Below are 15,124 nucleotides of genomic sequence, written 5' to 3' on the forward strand. Positions count from 1 at the left end.
CCTCTGGGCCCTGCACCATGGCCCTATGAGGGGGCGCTTCAATGCCCCCATTAGTGTGCTTGAGGGCAGGCTATTGGGCAGAGCTTCCAGGAGAGTGTCCCCCTTGCTCTCTCTCCCTTGGCCTCTGTCTCCAGCCTCCAGGCAAATACACCCCCTTCACTTGGCCGCCAGGGGTCCTGGTTCTTGGTCTGGCCCGGCCGGTGGGCTATCCTGGCTCTGGGGAACTGAGCACCATAATTGGAGCATCCTGGCACCCTGGGGGGTGCTGGTCCATCCAGGGTTCTGGAGCCCCATGTCTCCAATATCCGTGGGGTCATTTTGTGGGGAGTTGTCGGGGAAGGGGAGCCCTGTATGTCGTAGGATGCTTCACAGCATCCCTGGTCCCGATCCACTAGATGCCAGGGGCACTCCACCCCCGGTTGACAGCCACAGTATGTCTCCAAATGTCCCCAGGGGCCAAACGCCACCCCCGGGAGGAGAACCAATCCTTTAAAGGAAACTTTGTACCTCTGTGGATCCATTTATGGGGTGTACGATCCTGTCTGCATGCCAACAATCGTCCCCCTGGTTTCTTGAGTGGCTCTGTATCTTCCTATTCTGCATTCGTTGTTTACGAGGAGGTATGTCGGAGCCTTGAAATCTGGGTTCTGGGGAAGAGGGGAGAACAGGGGAGGGTCCCAGTCAGTGGTCAGGGAGAAGCAGAGACGATGTGTCCTCCCTCCTTGGCAAAGTGAAGGGAAGTGGGCAGTCCGTTTCAGGGCCTGTTTGAGTCTGGTGTAGGACAGCTTCAGAGCAGCCTGGGTGAGATACAGAGCATTCTCTGTCCAGTCTCTGTGAACCTTGGGGAGAGGTGGGAGCGGCATGCAGTTGGGAGGCACGGAGCCCACCTTACTGTGTTCCTAAGGGGGACCCAGCTCCCATGTTTCCATGCCTGGGCCTAGGGGACCCTCCAGATGGCTCTTGACTTGTTCCTCAACTGATTGCATGGCATTGGTTTTTAGGAGATCCGAACGCTGGCCTTGATGGTAAGTCTTCCTCCTTCCCTTGGGCACCGGGCTGAGGGCTGGGGGGCCCGGGCGGGGGGTTGGGGGCCAGGGGAGGGCAAGGACTTGAGGTCTGGCCTCCAGAAAGCCGGTGCAGGTCTGCTGGGTTAGGACTGACCCTGAAGTGCCGGGGCAGAGGGTGAGCCGAGCCTCAGCAGGGGCTCTCTGTAGCCTCCCCTACCCCGGAGGAGGGGGTGGTCCCGACTGTCCTCTGGAGGAGCTCTTCACCCATTCCACTGCGCACTCTTGTCTCAGCATAGATGCTGGGTCTCTGCAAAGCCGTGTCAAGGAGATGGAGGTACAAAGGAGGATGCTTTTATGTTTCTCCTTGTATTCAACCTTCAGCTCATAAAATCCATAACCCTAAAAAATCAGGAGCTACTCAACCTCCACGTTTTCACCTTTCCTAGAAATCAATTTCATTTTCTGCACTTGGAAAACCAGTGAATTCCAAGCCCGGATTTTGCATGCGTACCTACTACCAGTGACAGGCCTGTGGATTTTTGTAGTGAATATTTATAGTTAAAACAACTACCATGAGGTTTAACTTGCAGGCGGAGAGAAGAAAGGAGATCACAAAGTCCTCAAACTATTGGAATTTCATTTCACTTAATGTTTTATTTTTATTTTTTTAAGATGTTATTTATTTATTTGAGAGAGAGCTCACACACACACACACACACAAACATGAGTGGGGGGAGGGGCAGAGGGAGAAGCAGACTCCCCGCTGAGCAGGGAGCCTGACGTGGGGCTCAATCCCAGGACCCCAGGATCATGACTTGAGTTGAAGCCAGATGCTTAACCCACGGAGCCATCCAGGCGCCCCTCACTTCACTTACTATTTTTAGTGGCCATACGGCACAGAACACTTGGGGATGCACAGACCCAGACTCAAACACCAATCATATCATGCCTCAACCCCAGAGGTTGGTATTAACATCACGTGATTCTAAAATCAATGAGCTTCATTTGGGGACATTAGAATATATTATTTGAAATAGCTATCCAAAACAAAACTGTCATGGAATCTCTTTTTCTTTTAAAGTCAACTTCGAGGTATAATTCACATACAATAAAAGGTACCCACTTTAGCTGTGAGGTTTGATGAGCTTCGACAAATGTATATACCCGTGTATCCACCACCCCAGGCACTCCAGAAAGTTCTTTTATGTGCCTCAGGAGTCAATCCCACACCTACCCTCAGCCCCCGGACACCACTGATCTGCTTTCTGTCGTGGTGGATTCGATCTGTCTTTTCTGGAGTATCATCTGAGTGGAATTGTGCAGCCTAGCCATCTGTGTCTGGCTTCTTTAGCTCAGCAAAGACTGTCTGGGTTGCATCCATGACATGGCAGGCCCCCGTGCTTGCTTCATTTTTCACTGCTGGGTAATATTCCGTTGGATGGGTATCGCACACCTTCACTTATTGATGGATATTTGCATTGTTTCCTGGAGACATTTTGAAGTCCCTATTGGGGGAGGTGAAATTTATCTTCTTGGAGCCCAGGGGTTGCTCGGAGGGAGGACGAGGGAGAGCCTGGTAGGCGTGGCTCCAGGATCCCCCCCCAACCCCAACCCCAACACTAACCCAGACATACTCAGTGCTTACCCACTTTACATTGTAGAGTCCCCGTGCTATTTCGTTTACAAAAAAATGTTCCTGCCACTGATGAGATGTTTGAAAATGATTGATCCCCATAAACTAGCCTCCACATACACCGCCCCCTGGCAACAGGCCACCCCTCCTTGGGTGGAAAGTTCTTCCACAGGTCTTTCTTTTATTTCCTAGGGGCCCCCTGGTCTTCCCGGACAAATAGGCCCACCCGGAGCCCCAGGCCAGAAGGTAACACTTGTCCTGACAAGGGAGAGGCAGACCCCACAGAGGCACTGCCTGTGTCCCCGAGTGCGGGAGCCAGCGGGGGACCCTCCCATCTTCCCTGCAGAGCCACCACTGCAGCCTGGCCTCTGACTCTTCCCACTGCTCCCGAGCCCCCCAGGCCCTGTCTTGCCCCCATCACAGCCACCCCCACTCCTGCCCCCTCAGTCTGCCATTCTTCCCACGCTGTCTGACTTGGGCTCCCGTAATTCACAGGCTTCTCTCCTCTGGTAGAGCTTGGATCTAGACAAGCCACTGCTCCAGGCAGAACCACAAGGGGACCCTGACCCCCCCACCAGGGAACATGGCACTTGAGCTCCTCCCCGATCTCCCCCTCTCCTTTGCTCCCTGCTTTTGTTCCCCTTTAGACTCTGCCCCACCCCTGTGATTTTCTCAGAAGGCCCTGCATGTTTGCACCTCTGTCCTCTGCTCCTGAGGGCCCCTGCCCTGAAGTTCTTTCCCCTCTTCCCTACCTTTCCAAGTCCTCATATTTCAAGCCCAACTCCAAGGCCACCTCCTCCTTGAAGCCTCCCCTGATCTACCAGGCAGAATTCACTGCCCCTTCCTCTCTGCTCCTCTCATAGCGTCATTTTGCCTTGGTGATGTGGCTCGTTCTTTACTGGCCTCAAAGACAGAGGCCAGGCCTCTTTTATCTCCCTCCCTGACCTAAAGAAAAGGATTGGGTTGATGTGAAGATGCAGGGAGCTCCCTGTGGGGCAGGCTGGGCTGGGCTGGGGAGGGGGACTGGGAGGCGACACCCCTCCCAGGGGGTACCCGGGGTGCTCAGAGGCAGCGTGCGGGACTGTGGCTAACATGTGGACTGTGGAGCCAGGATCTAGCTGTCCGCTGCGCACGCCCCAGGCCTCATGCGCACAGCTCTGCCCTGGGGTCCTCACCTTGAAATGGGGGCAGTGCAAGTACAGAGCTCCGGGGTGACCCTGGCACAGACGCAGTGTGCCGTAAATGACAGTGCCTCTTCTCTGCTCTGACACTGACCTTCCCTTGTTCTGGCCACAGGGGGAGATTGGACTTCCAGGCCCTCCAGGACACGACGGGGAAAAGGTAAGAACAGACACTCCCGGACGAGTGTCCGAAGACGGACCTTGACCTGGGCTGATGGGGGATGGTGGGGGGTGGGAGCCGAAGGCTCTGGAAGAGGCCCAGATGTGAGCCTTGTGGGGAAGGGAGTGGGGGCACGTGGGGGCCAATCCTGCAGGAGCCTGAGCCCCACATGCTGGCCCCAGAGGAGCCGGGAAGACCCAGTTGGGATGGGCTGGGGCTGGTCCTGAGGTTTCTCCGATTCCAAGGGAGGTGGACAGGCTCTTGCCTGGGCCAGTCAAGCACAGAAGAGCCATGTCCCTTGGACTTCCCATTCTTTCGTGCTTTCTCCCCCCGACCATCAGTGTATATAATAAGTGTTGCTAATATCTTCTAAAGGGACCTCGAGGCAAGCCAGGAGACATGGGCCCTCCCGGTCCCCAAGGCCCCCCAGGAAAGTTTGGACCTACAGGAATGAAGGGAGAACACGGACACCCAGGGAGCCCAGGAGAGAAGGGGGAGAAAGGGGAGACAGGACAGGCAGGCCCCCCGGTGAGTGCCAGGGCCGGCCGGGACCCTCTCCTGGGAACGCATGTCTGCCTGCACAGGTGCACCACCCCCAGCATGGCTTCTGTAGGGTGCCTCCTGCAGCCCGGGCTGGAAACCTGGGGTCGGGAGCTGGGGGCTGGGGACTCCCCTGGGTTTCCTTCAAGTCCCTGGCTTTAGGAAGGCCAATTGCCCCCCCCCCCCCCCCCCCCCGCAAAGAGAAGGGGCCTATTCTGTCATCTCCTGTGTCTTTGGGAAAGTCCCTGAGGCTTGCAGGACCTCTGTTTTCTCATCTCTAAAATGGGGCTAATCATGCCCTCCCTGGATACTTCACTGGGTTGTTGGGAAGGTGATGAGGTCATGGGTGTAATCCTGCCTCTTTGGCAAGCATGCAGAAGGCCGACCCCCAGGGGAGGCTGCCTGTGCTGAGAAAGCACCTTGCCTAGTCCGCCGAGGCTGCTGACTTGACCCGGGAGTCTTCCGTGGGCTTCAGTGGTTTTCTTCTGTGAAATGGGCACCATCCTGGACCCCTGCCCTTGAAGGAAGGGAGTCACATGTGCATGCCACAGTTGGTCACAGATGCTCAACCGATGCCCTCGCTCTTGACTAACAGAGATCTTTGTCGATCTGTAGGGTCTAGACGGCCCAACTGGGGAGAAAGGAGAACCAGGTGGCCAAGGGAGACCCGGAGCAACAGGATTGCCTGGCCCTATCGGGCTCCCGGGATTTACAGTAAGGCGAGAGGGTGGGGTATCGAGGTTGTCAGCAGGCCACTGTGGATGAGGGCATGGGAGCAAGGGTGCCCCTCACAGTGGTCACCAGCCTAGCGGATGCCTGGCCCTGCAACGAGGCTGCACTAACCCTCTGCCTGCTTGGCCTTTTCCGGGGGGAGGAGGGGGCCGGCGGGTCCTCTTGATGAACAGCTACTCCGTGCGGACCACTGGAGTGTGAACACTAGTTCCCACTTCTCAGGTCACAGCGTGGTGGCCTCTGCCTTCAGGCACTAGCCTGGCTCGAAAGTGCTAGAGTCTTAGACTCAGCATTCTCCTCTTAGAAGTATAAAAAACCTCAGAGGTCAAACAGTCCCACCTGTGACTCGGTGCAGGCGTCCCTCGGGAGCCACTCCCCGGGGCTACCCGACTCAGCTGGGACAGGCAGGCAGCCCCCGGCCTCCTGACGTGTCCCCTCCACCGCGGAGCAGCTCCAGGGCTGGAGGGACTGCTCCTGGATGTGGTGCGGAAGCTTCCTCATCAACCTCCCACCCCTGGCCCTCTCCCTGTACCTAGAGCCAGAGTCATTTCTGCAGCTGCGTAATGAATCACACATTCGGCGGCTGAAAACAACGCACACTTTGATCTGTGTCTGTGGGTCAGGAGTCCAGGCTCGCCTCCACCGGGTCCTCTGCCCGGGGGGGCGGCTCACGAGGCTGTGGTCAAGCCACTGGTCTACATGCTCATCCTCTTCCAGGCTCGCCGCTGTCGGCGAAGTCAGTGCCTTAGCTCCTAGGGGCTGCCCGTGGTTCCCGGCCACAGGCTCTTGCCCACAGCAGGCAGTTCACATTAGAGCAGCTTGCTTGTTCAAAGCCACGGCCAGCCGGAGTCTCTCTGAGTGCCTGCAGCCAACACAGGGCTGTTTGTGTGTGTGTGTGTGTGCATGTGTGTGCGTGTGCGTGTGTGTGTGTGTGTGTGTGTGTGTGATAACCTGAACGTAGGCATGTTATAATTTGTAACATGAGCCTGTAACATAATCACAGGAGTGACATCCCATCACCTCGGCCATAAGCCATATTCTATTGGTTAGAAACAGGTCACAGGTCACCGCAGGGTCCACACACGATATCAGCCCCTCCTCCCACGTACTGGGACCTCAGATCCCCAAAGACTATAATCTCGGGCCCCCTGCCCAGTCTTCATACTGCAGGCTGACTGTCCCCTCAGCCTCCGAGGTGGTCCTTGACAATACCTCGGCCTTGTCTAGCCCCAGTGTGGTTTGTCACAGAGGTGAGGGTGTCCCTGTGCCCGGCCCTCCGAGTGCCGGCACCCATAGCATATGGTGTTTTGTGCCCACAGGGAGAGAAAGGAGAGCCTGGGGAGAAGGGGGAGCCAGGAGTGGAGGTAGGTTGTGCGGCTTGGCCTTCTGTGTCATGGGGGGTATTTGACAGGGACCTCATCAGCCCACGGTCCTTCCAGGACGCCCAGCATTTCCATGCTCTAGAAGGAAAGGCAAAGCTGCCTGACATGGGGAGCGAGCAAGAAGCTCAACAGTCACTGAGCACAGTAGCCCAGCCTCGGAGCCCCAGGGCACGATCCCCCGACTGGTGTTCACAGAGCACCCGCCAGGTTTCCTTCCCGGTGCTAGAGTCTGGAGGTAGGAAAAGAAACAGAACCCCCTCTGTGCAGTGAACGGTCCCCAGCAGCAAACGCTAGAATGGTGAGCCGCTCGAGGAGTTGGATGAGCATCCTAGAAGATGGGTCCTTTGAGCAGGATCTTGAAGACTGTGTAGGAGTTTGCCTAGAAGCTCGAGAAGTAAACTTCCCAGAGAGATGCATTCTACTCTGAGAGGTGTGGTGGTGAAGGGAAGAGGAGAGAACAGTGGGGAGAGAGAAGTCCTGGGGTGGAAGCCAGGTTCCCCTAAGATGAGAATCAGGCATATTTGGGGCATATCAGGGAAAGAGCCCAGAAAGCAACAGAGTTCAGCAGCACGTGAGGGAGAGGTGCTTGGCGGGAGGGCCTGTGCCACACAGAGCCAGGGGAGGGACCATCAAGGCTTCGCAGCCCCCAGAGAGGTCCCTGGACCCCTGTCACCTTCAGTGTCACCAGGGCCCGTCCACAGTCAGGGAAGCGAACCTGATGAGATGGAATGTTCCTGAGTTAGAGACGGATGGCCTCCTGATAAAATGCTCCAAGATTCAGGAAAAGCACTACACACACAGAAATGTTCCTTCCAGAAGGAAGTAAAAATTGGAAACAAGCTACATTTCTAACAAGAAGGAAATGATTCAATAACTTATGGTAATAACATTAATGGTATAATAGTCCCCATGTTTGGGAGCGTTCCTTGTGCCAAGCCCTGCTCCGGGCCCTAGCCGGGGAGTAACTCATTTCGTGCCGCTCAGTCGAGACATGGAAAGGAGGCTTGTGGGGAACATGCAAAAAAAAAAAAAAAAAAAAAGAAAAACAGGTTTTGGGTTAAATGCAAAACAGCAGAGAATCAAATTATATATAAAAAAATCATCATTAAGCATGGACATATATTCATGTACATTTTATGCATCAAAAAAAGAGTGGAAGGAAGTAAAGCAGAGTATTAGGAGTACTCACATACTTATTCTTTCCATTCTTTCAATTCCCTTTAATTTACAAAATATTTTAATGGGTCTGTTATTACTTTAAATTTTTTTTTATTTTCAAGATTATCGTACAGTAAAATTGACTTTTGGGGGGGAGTGTGTATAGGTCTGTGAATTTTATTTAATACGTTCATAGGTCTTTGTAGCTACCACCACAATCAGGATGCATGAATCACTTATTTATAATAGAGAAAGAAAGCAGTGAACTTTTTAAGAAAAGAATCTGGAGTTTCCAGAGATTGAGCCGAGAAGTCCATGGATCCGAGACACACGAGAGGGACCCGGTCTGCCCAAGTTCAGGGTCTCCTCTTTGGTGGCCTGACAGAGGGGTCACCACTCTGGCCACACTCTGTGGGATTCGAACCCTGGGAAGGCAAGAAGAGCCCCAAAGTTGAGATGGGGTGACCAGCTCAGAAAGAAGCAGGCAGGCCTCCCTCCTGCCTTTAATTAAAGGGAAGCAGAGACCAGCAGTCTCTGTTACAAGCCCGAGGGGACTTGAGGGATATTTTCAAAAGCTGCTCAGCCTCCCCCCATTCCATATAACCAATCTCTGCTCCTGTAAGCCAAAGGTCTCAAGTTCAAATGCCAGGCACACAACAAATGAATGCAAAGTTCCAGGTCACAGACAATAGGGAGTGGTGGGGACTGGGGTAACCTGAAGATTTCATGCCCCACCTGGAGGGGAAAGCTTTTATTCAGTTCCAGGCAATTATGGCCATGCATGAACAAGGGCCTACTGCTGCCAGGTTTTTCTTTTCTCTTTCTTTCTTTTTTTTTTTTTTTCCCAAGAAAATCTGGAAGGCTAGACGTTTTGACAGCATTTCCTGGCAATGTGTTTTTGTTTTTGTTTTTTTTTCAACATGAGTTTCTGCCCTGTTCTCAGCCTTCTTTGGGGAGACCACAGGCTGGGCAGCTCTGTCCTCCTCTGGCTTTGCCGTCCCCAGCTGGACTGTGGGCCATGTCAGAAGGGGAGGCCACTTGGGAGTGTAACAGGGGGTGGGCTAACCATCTCCCTTTGGATTCTAGGTTCCTGGGCCTCCAGGGCCAGAGGGGCCCCCCGGACCTCCGGTAAGTGGGGAGGGCTCGTCAGCATTTCAGCCCACTGTGATTGGGTCCCTACCATCCCCTCCCCCCCGGCAGTTGCTGTCACCTCTTCCTCCCAGGGTGGGATTTTCTCATCCACGAGCCCCTCCCTACTCCCTTGCCCTCCCATGTTAAACCGGCACCATGTCAATGACACCCAAGGAGACTGTGCCGTGCCGGCTGTCCTGGAAACAGTTGACTGGCATGGCAGCCGCGGGGCCTGGTCCCACCACCCCACAGGAGTCCCTCTGCCACTAAGCTCTGCCCTTTGCTATCAGACGCCTGCTCTCCCCCTTCCTGCTTCCGGCTAACCAGCAGCAAAAACATCTGGATTAAGATGGAAAGTGATGTAAAACCAGCCCCACTGGATTGGCCTTTCCCGGTGACAGGTGAAAAGATGGGGCTTTTATAGGGCCCCTAAGCATCCTAAACCAATAGAGGCTGGTCCTTCCTCTGCGGTGTTCCCAGGCCCCACGGCCCTGCGTCACCCATTGTCATTGGCAGAAGTAGTAGTAAGAACGATGGCAGCCAGCATTTACCGAGACTTCTTACGTGCCCGACACTGCTCCAAGCACTTCGCATCCATAAATCTAATCAACCTTTGCTGTGTTCCTTCTGCATCTTCCCTTCATGAGGCTCTAGGTCAGCTGTGGGGGGGGGGGGGGTCACAGAGAGACACAGTCAGTCCCTGGCTGGGGAGGCCTGGCTCAGACTCCACCCCAGGGAGCCCCAAGCACAAACCCCCTTAGCACCCCCTCCACTTCCCCTGAGCAGGGACCCCAGGCCCTTGCTCTTTTGTGGTCCAACTTGCAGACAAGGTGTTTTTGACTTACCTAGAAATGCATTTCTGATGGGCCTCGTTTTGATTCCAAACACAGGGGCTCCAAGGTGTTCCTGGACCAAAGGTAAGAAGAGGTCACGTGACGGGTGCTGGGGTGGGGAAGGGGCGGTGTCAGAGAGGGCCGAAAAGAAGGAAAGTCCTTTGGAGACGGGTGGCCCAGCCGGTCCCTTCCCTAAATGGAATCGTGTTGACACTGGCCAGTGGCTACAACCGGGAGAGAACGAAGTCCTTTTAACATCCATCATTGACACTGGGCGGGCTTCCGATTTAGAATTTTCCCATCCATTAATCCACCCTATGAGTAATGGGTTGGATTCTTAGCAAAGGATGAAATCCTTTTCCAAGTAACCTGCCCCAGACCTTTCACTCACCCTGAAGTAGAGGTGGAGACAGGGAGGGGTGTAGTGTGGGCCCCCTCCCTGGGTCCAAGCCCACTGGTCTCTGGCCAGGGTGGGGGGGTCTCCCAATCTCCCCCTTCAAAAGCATTTCAACTGGATAAGAGGCCCTTGGGACTGATGGCATATTGTCCCGTGCCCCCCCCCCCAGTATTCCTCAGGAGACTGTTGGGCAATTTTTCATCCCAATTAGTTGGGGAGCCTCAGAGCTCCCATGCTGGCATTCTAGGCACCTGCCAGCCAATCTCTCCTGGGCCCCAGTCTTCCTGCTCTGCAAACGGTCACTTCTGCCCAAGCCTGATCTGGAACTGCCCTGTGGGTCTGTCTCTGCTCCACCCATCCCCTTTTCCTTTGGGGACCTCACAATTACCGCAGGGATACCGAGGAGTCTAACGGAGGTAGAACCAGGCTAGGAATTCAAGGATTCCTAGAGCCTCCATCCGTGGGCCAGCCACCTCTGTCCCCTCCTTCATCCATCCTCTACCTGCCCCCATCTCCCCAACCCACCCCTGTCTCCAGGACCCCAGAATGCAAGAACGAGTTGTCTGAGACATACCCTTGTGTGATCTCCCCCCCTCCCTTTCCTTCAGGGGGAAGCAGGACTAGATGGAGCAAAGGGAGAGACGGGTGTCCAGGGAGAGAAAGGAGATCGAGGGCCGCTGGGATTACCCGTAAGTATCTCAGAGCCAGCAAGCCTGTGAGGAGCCTAGCTGGGTGGTCCTGAGGAGGCTGGGGTGGCGTGCCGGACCCCGGGAGAAGGCTGCTGCAAAACTGGGGGTTCGAAAGTTCTGAGCATTCCAGAACACTCCGTGTGGTTTTGCTTTCCTGCCTGGGCAAGACTGTAGACTCTAACTCCCTTCCCGAGGGCTTCCTCTGGGCCAGGTCCCGACCTGGGTGTCGGAGAGAATGCAGAACTAAATAAGACAGGGCCCCCCACCCAAGGAGCCCCCAGCTGGAGAGCCTCAAGTGGCCTGAAGAACAGCCTCAGGCCCTACATGTGCCTGATTCGGAGGCAATAAAAATCTGCCCTTAATGGGAGCCAAGCTTGGAGGACCTGGGAGCAACAAGACGGTGAAATGTTCTCCAGCTCCCTCCTATTTCCCTATCTTCAGCACCCGCTACAGCAGAAAAGCTTGTACAAAGGCAGATTCTCTGGTCCCAGCAGGCTAAGGCCACTCAGATCTCTCATCTCAGCCTGTCCTGAGATCAGACCCCAGGTTGGGGCGAGGTGCTGCTCGGGAGGCATCTACATTTCCAGATGTGGGGGCCTGGCCTGGGTGAATCTTTTTCCCCAAGCCCCAGTGGGCTCCTGGCCCCATCAATGCCTCCCCTCTGTCCAGGTGCATGCCCTCTACCACCCACCCTGGAGCCCTGGGCTTCCTCCTCCCTCACCCCCCAGTGGGGCTGGCACTCTTTGTGGCTTGGTTTTCGAAAGCTGGAATGGACGTCACGGATCCATCTACTCATTTTACTGATGGGCCCAGAGAAGAGAGAGTCACTTGAGGTCACATATGAAGTCAGTGGTTAGGCCATGCCAGAGGCCGCTCCTTTGCTGAGGCCATCGCCTTGCAAAGGGGCTCTTTCCAGCCACTGGGGCTTCCTCTGTCCTGGGCGCGAGGCCAGTTCCCACCCTGGGAAGCCATAAAGAGCAGGAGAACAAAGAGAAGCCCAATTACCCCAGCTTGGCAGAGCTTGAAGGTCTGGTTAATATAATCACAGCAACCAAACAGCAAGAGCAAAAGGTATGATCACTCCCTCATTAGTGCATCAGATGGAGGACATGTAAGGAGCTGATGTGCCTGACAGACTATAGGGAACTGATGACTTTAACAGGCATTTTCCCATGTCTTGAGCTGTGTCCAGAATGTTTAAGTACTCCTCACAAGAAAAGAGCCTTCCTGCCCCCACTCAACCACAAATCTCCCCTTGTCCACCTTCAGGGCCCCAAGGCCCTAGTGAATACTGGAGAATTTAGTCCGGGGTCGAAATGCAAATGGTGCAGAGACCAAACAGGTTGTATAAACAAAGAAAGTGCCAGAGGAAAGACAAAAGTGCCCGGTCCTATCTTTAAGTTGTCAACTTTCAGTAGAGACATGGGTACAGAGAAATACTTTTGCTAGCTTAAGAAAACAACACAGCATCTCCACAAATGGCAACCAACGGGGACTTCAGAGAGGCAAGAGGGAGCGGTGGGGACTGGGGCACGCTGGAGGCCACGCATCCCTTCTTAAGGAGAGCAGTCCCTCCTCCGTTCAGCTAACTGTCGTCACGGGGGAATGAGGGCGCAGTACTTCCAGATGGTCTCATTTTTCCAAGGAAGCTGGACATCTGGCATTTTATGTGAAATCTCCCCATTTTCTAACATTAAATCAAAATTACTTGCAACTCCGCAGACCATGCCAAATATGTCAGTGGCCTGCACATGGCCTGAAAACTACCAGTCCGTGCCCCCTGCTCCAGGTGTCTCAAGATAAGTCGGTATTGATACTGCGTAGACAAAGTTTGTGGATATTTAGTTGAAGTTCGGATTTTCAGCTTCACCTCCATAGTTTATGCCATAGAGTAGCAGCCTGTTTTTCCAGAACATCCTATGGAATTCTTCCTGTTGGCCCTACGGAAGTGATTCTCAGTGCTGGCTGCACACTGGAGTTGCCTGGAGCTTTTCAAACAAGTCATTACCCTGGGCTCACTCTTGGAGACTCTGGTTGAATTGAGGTGGGGGAGGGCCCAAGCATCTCTATTATTTTACGCTCCCCCTCTCCCCTCAGGAAATGCTGATGATGCCGTGGGGTGGAGAACCTCAGCTCTCTAGGCCATGAGTTAGGATCATCCCCTAAGTGTGTGATCCTAAATCTGAGAAGGGAGACCCTGGAGGCTCCTACTACCCAACACCTTTTTCCCTGTCCTCCCTTGCCTGGGGGCATTCCCCCACCTTTAAAATCCTGAAGCCTAGGCTCATTTCTGAGGCTCAGCTGGTAGCCGTTTTTAAGAACTCAGTCCTTACTGGGCTAGAGTGTCCCCACTGCCTTCTCTCTGGTTTGTCACATTGCGATCATTAGACAAATTTCCCTCTGGGTCTCCTAGGTGTGTCCTGGGGGCAGCTTCCCAGCCCAGCTTTGGAGGCAGAGCGCCTGCTTGCACCTCATATATCACCGGATGCTACAGAGCAAGTGGGTCTTAGCATCCCACCCGCCGGCCAGTTTACTCCAGGGCATAGGTGGCCTTAGACCTCTGTCCCAGTCAGCTGCCCCCAAAGCCTCTTTCTCTAAAAGGGCCCCTGTCTGGGAGAACAGGAACGGATTGCGTTTGTGCTGAGCTTTGCAAACCACGCAGTGCCAGAGAAAGGTCAGGCATCGGGAGGACCAACATCCGAGGGCCTTCCCCTCTGCCACCCCCAGAGCAGAAGCAGGCCAGCTTCTACCCACGTTCCCAAGCCAGGTGCTATAACTCAGTACTGATTTCCTCAGGGTTCCCCAGCCTGGCCGTCTCCGCAGCCGTGCAAAAAAAAGGCTGGGAAGACAACCCACCCTTCACATAGGCTTGTCCCTCTGTAGGGAGACCCGTCCTGGGAAGGATGCCCTCCCTCTGGTTCCAGACACCTTTCCATGAATTCTCTTTCTGCACCCCTTTCCCCAGAGCGCTGCAACCCCTTGGCAGAGGGATTTCTGGGAGGCGCTACCAGGAGAGAGGGGGGCAGGGGGCACAGGATGAGAAGGGCCGTCTGCACTGCTCCCTACCGGCCTCTGCTCGGCAGCCGGCCACACTGCCCCTCGGTGTCCGTTTTTGTTGGTTTCCGTGTGAATACCATCCCCTGTCCTCCCAAGCTTATTTCTCCCGTTTTGTTTGATGACCAGCATTTGTGTCTGTCCGGAGTCACTGCTTCACTCACCTCTTCCCTCCCCCGGTCCCTTTTTCTCCCTCCCGTTCCTCCCCTCCCCTTCTTTCGGTCAAACATGTTCCCTTCATCCAGGGAGCTTCAGGTTTGGACGGCAGGCCTGGGCCACCGGTGAGTGTCACTTCTCCGTTACCCCTCAGCCCGCCCCACCCCACCCCCGGCCTGTGACCCCTCTCATCTGTCCCTGTCCCGCTGTGGCCTCGTTTTCCCAGTGAGTTCTGCCTTCTCCCATCACCAACACCAGAAATGTACCACCTGTGCCCAGTTCAGAAATGCTTCTTCAGGCCTCTTGACCAAAGATGGGTGGACTTCCTCTGCATTCCCCTGGCCATCGTATGGATCCAGGGTCCTCAAATCTGGGTCTCCTGACCGCTGGACATGGGGTGGAGGGCTGAGTGAGGCCTGGGAGCCCAGCCCCAGGGGCGGGGACCACGACTCGTGCCCACCAAGCACAACAGTGTCTGTATGTGCCCGTCATGCTGTGTTGTCTTCGTGCTGTGAGCTCTGTCCATCTCCTGTCTGCCCACAAGGGCTTCCTAGTCCTGTGCAGCCCCCTCTGGTATGTACTGGGGTGAGGCCGGGTGTAGCATCTAGGATCATATGGGACAGTCCCAGCTCAGGGATCTGCGGGCCCGTGACCCTGCTTCCTGTGGTGCCCTGGCCACCCCGCAACTCAGCAAGGGGTTTATGCAGAGCAAAGGAGGAACACTTGGGTCCCCTCTTTCTCCGTTCTTTCTGATTCCAGAAAACAGGCATCACCTACTCATGACTAGAAAGCACCTGGCCCTTCTTCCGGTGACAAACAACTGAAGCATCAGGAAAAGAGTCTCTCCTCTCCTGTCCACCTTCCAGGCCCCTCCCAGAGCGCCCCGTGAGGTCTTTAGGGAAGTGGCATTCCCACTGAAGCCTGGCACCTTCCCAGGGTCTAGGGATCACTGACCGTCCAGGGCCTGCGGCTGGACTTCCCTGCCCACGAGCCATAACCAGAGCTGTGTGTGCTCAGCCCCTACCAGCCAGGGAGTCCCAGCTCGGCCCTTGTGGGACAGTTTTGAGGCCT

At 55.0% G+C, this 15,124-nt stretch overlaps 1 protein-coding gene across 29 annotated transcripts in view; it reads left to right on the forward strand.

The window, feature by feature from the left end:
- COL13A1 (collagen type XIII alpha 1 chain) overlaps positions 1 to 15,124 on the forward strand; it is a 144,371-nt gene that overhangs the window by 114,223 nt on the left and 15,024 nt on the right. For 16 of the 29 annotated variants that reach the window (XM_027596775.2, XM_027596773.2, XM_027596774.2 and 13 more), the window contains 10 exons: positions 1,002 to 1,025; positions 2,833 to 2,886; positions 3,937 to 3,981; positions 4,357 to 4,509; positions 5,137 to 5,235; positions 6,573 to 6,617; positions 8,880 to 8,921; positions 9,815 to 9,841; positions 10,763 to 10,843; positions 14,143 to 14,178. In XM_027596775.2, coding sequence (XP_027452576.1) covers positions 1,002 to 1,025; positions 2,833 to 2,886; positions 3,937 to 3,981; positions 4,357 to 4,509; positions 5,137 to 5,235; positions 6,573 to 6,617; positions 8,880 to 8,921; positions 9,815 to 9,841; positions 10,763 to 10,843; positions 14,143 to 14,178 — 606 coding nt within the window. The remainder of the gene's footprint in view (positions 1 to 1,001; positions 1,026 to 2,832; positions 2,887 to 3,936; positions 3,982 to 4,356; positions 4,510 to 5,136; positions 5,236 to 6,572; positions 6,618 to 8,879; positions 8,922 to 9,814; positions 9,842 to 10,762; positions 10,844 to 14,142; positions 14,179 to 15,124) is intronic. The other 13 variants (XM_027596780.2, XM_027596789.2, XM_027596783.2 and 10 more) reach the window with 13 other exon arrangements.

The sequence above is a fragment of the Zalophus californianus genome, chromosome 15, assembly GCF_009762305.2.
Source record: "Zalophus californianus isolate mZalCal1 chromosome 15, mZalCal1.pri.v2, whole genome shotgun sequence".
Classification (NCBI taxonomy): domain Eukaryota; kingdom Metazoa; phylum Chordata; class Mammalia; order Carnivora; family Otariidae; genus Zalophus; species Zalophus californianus.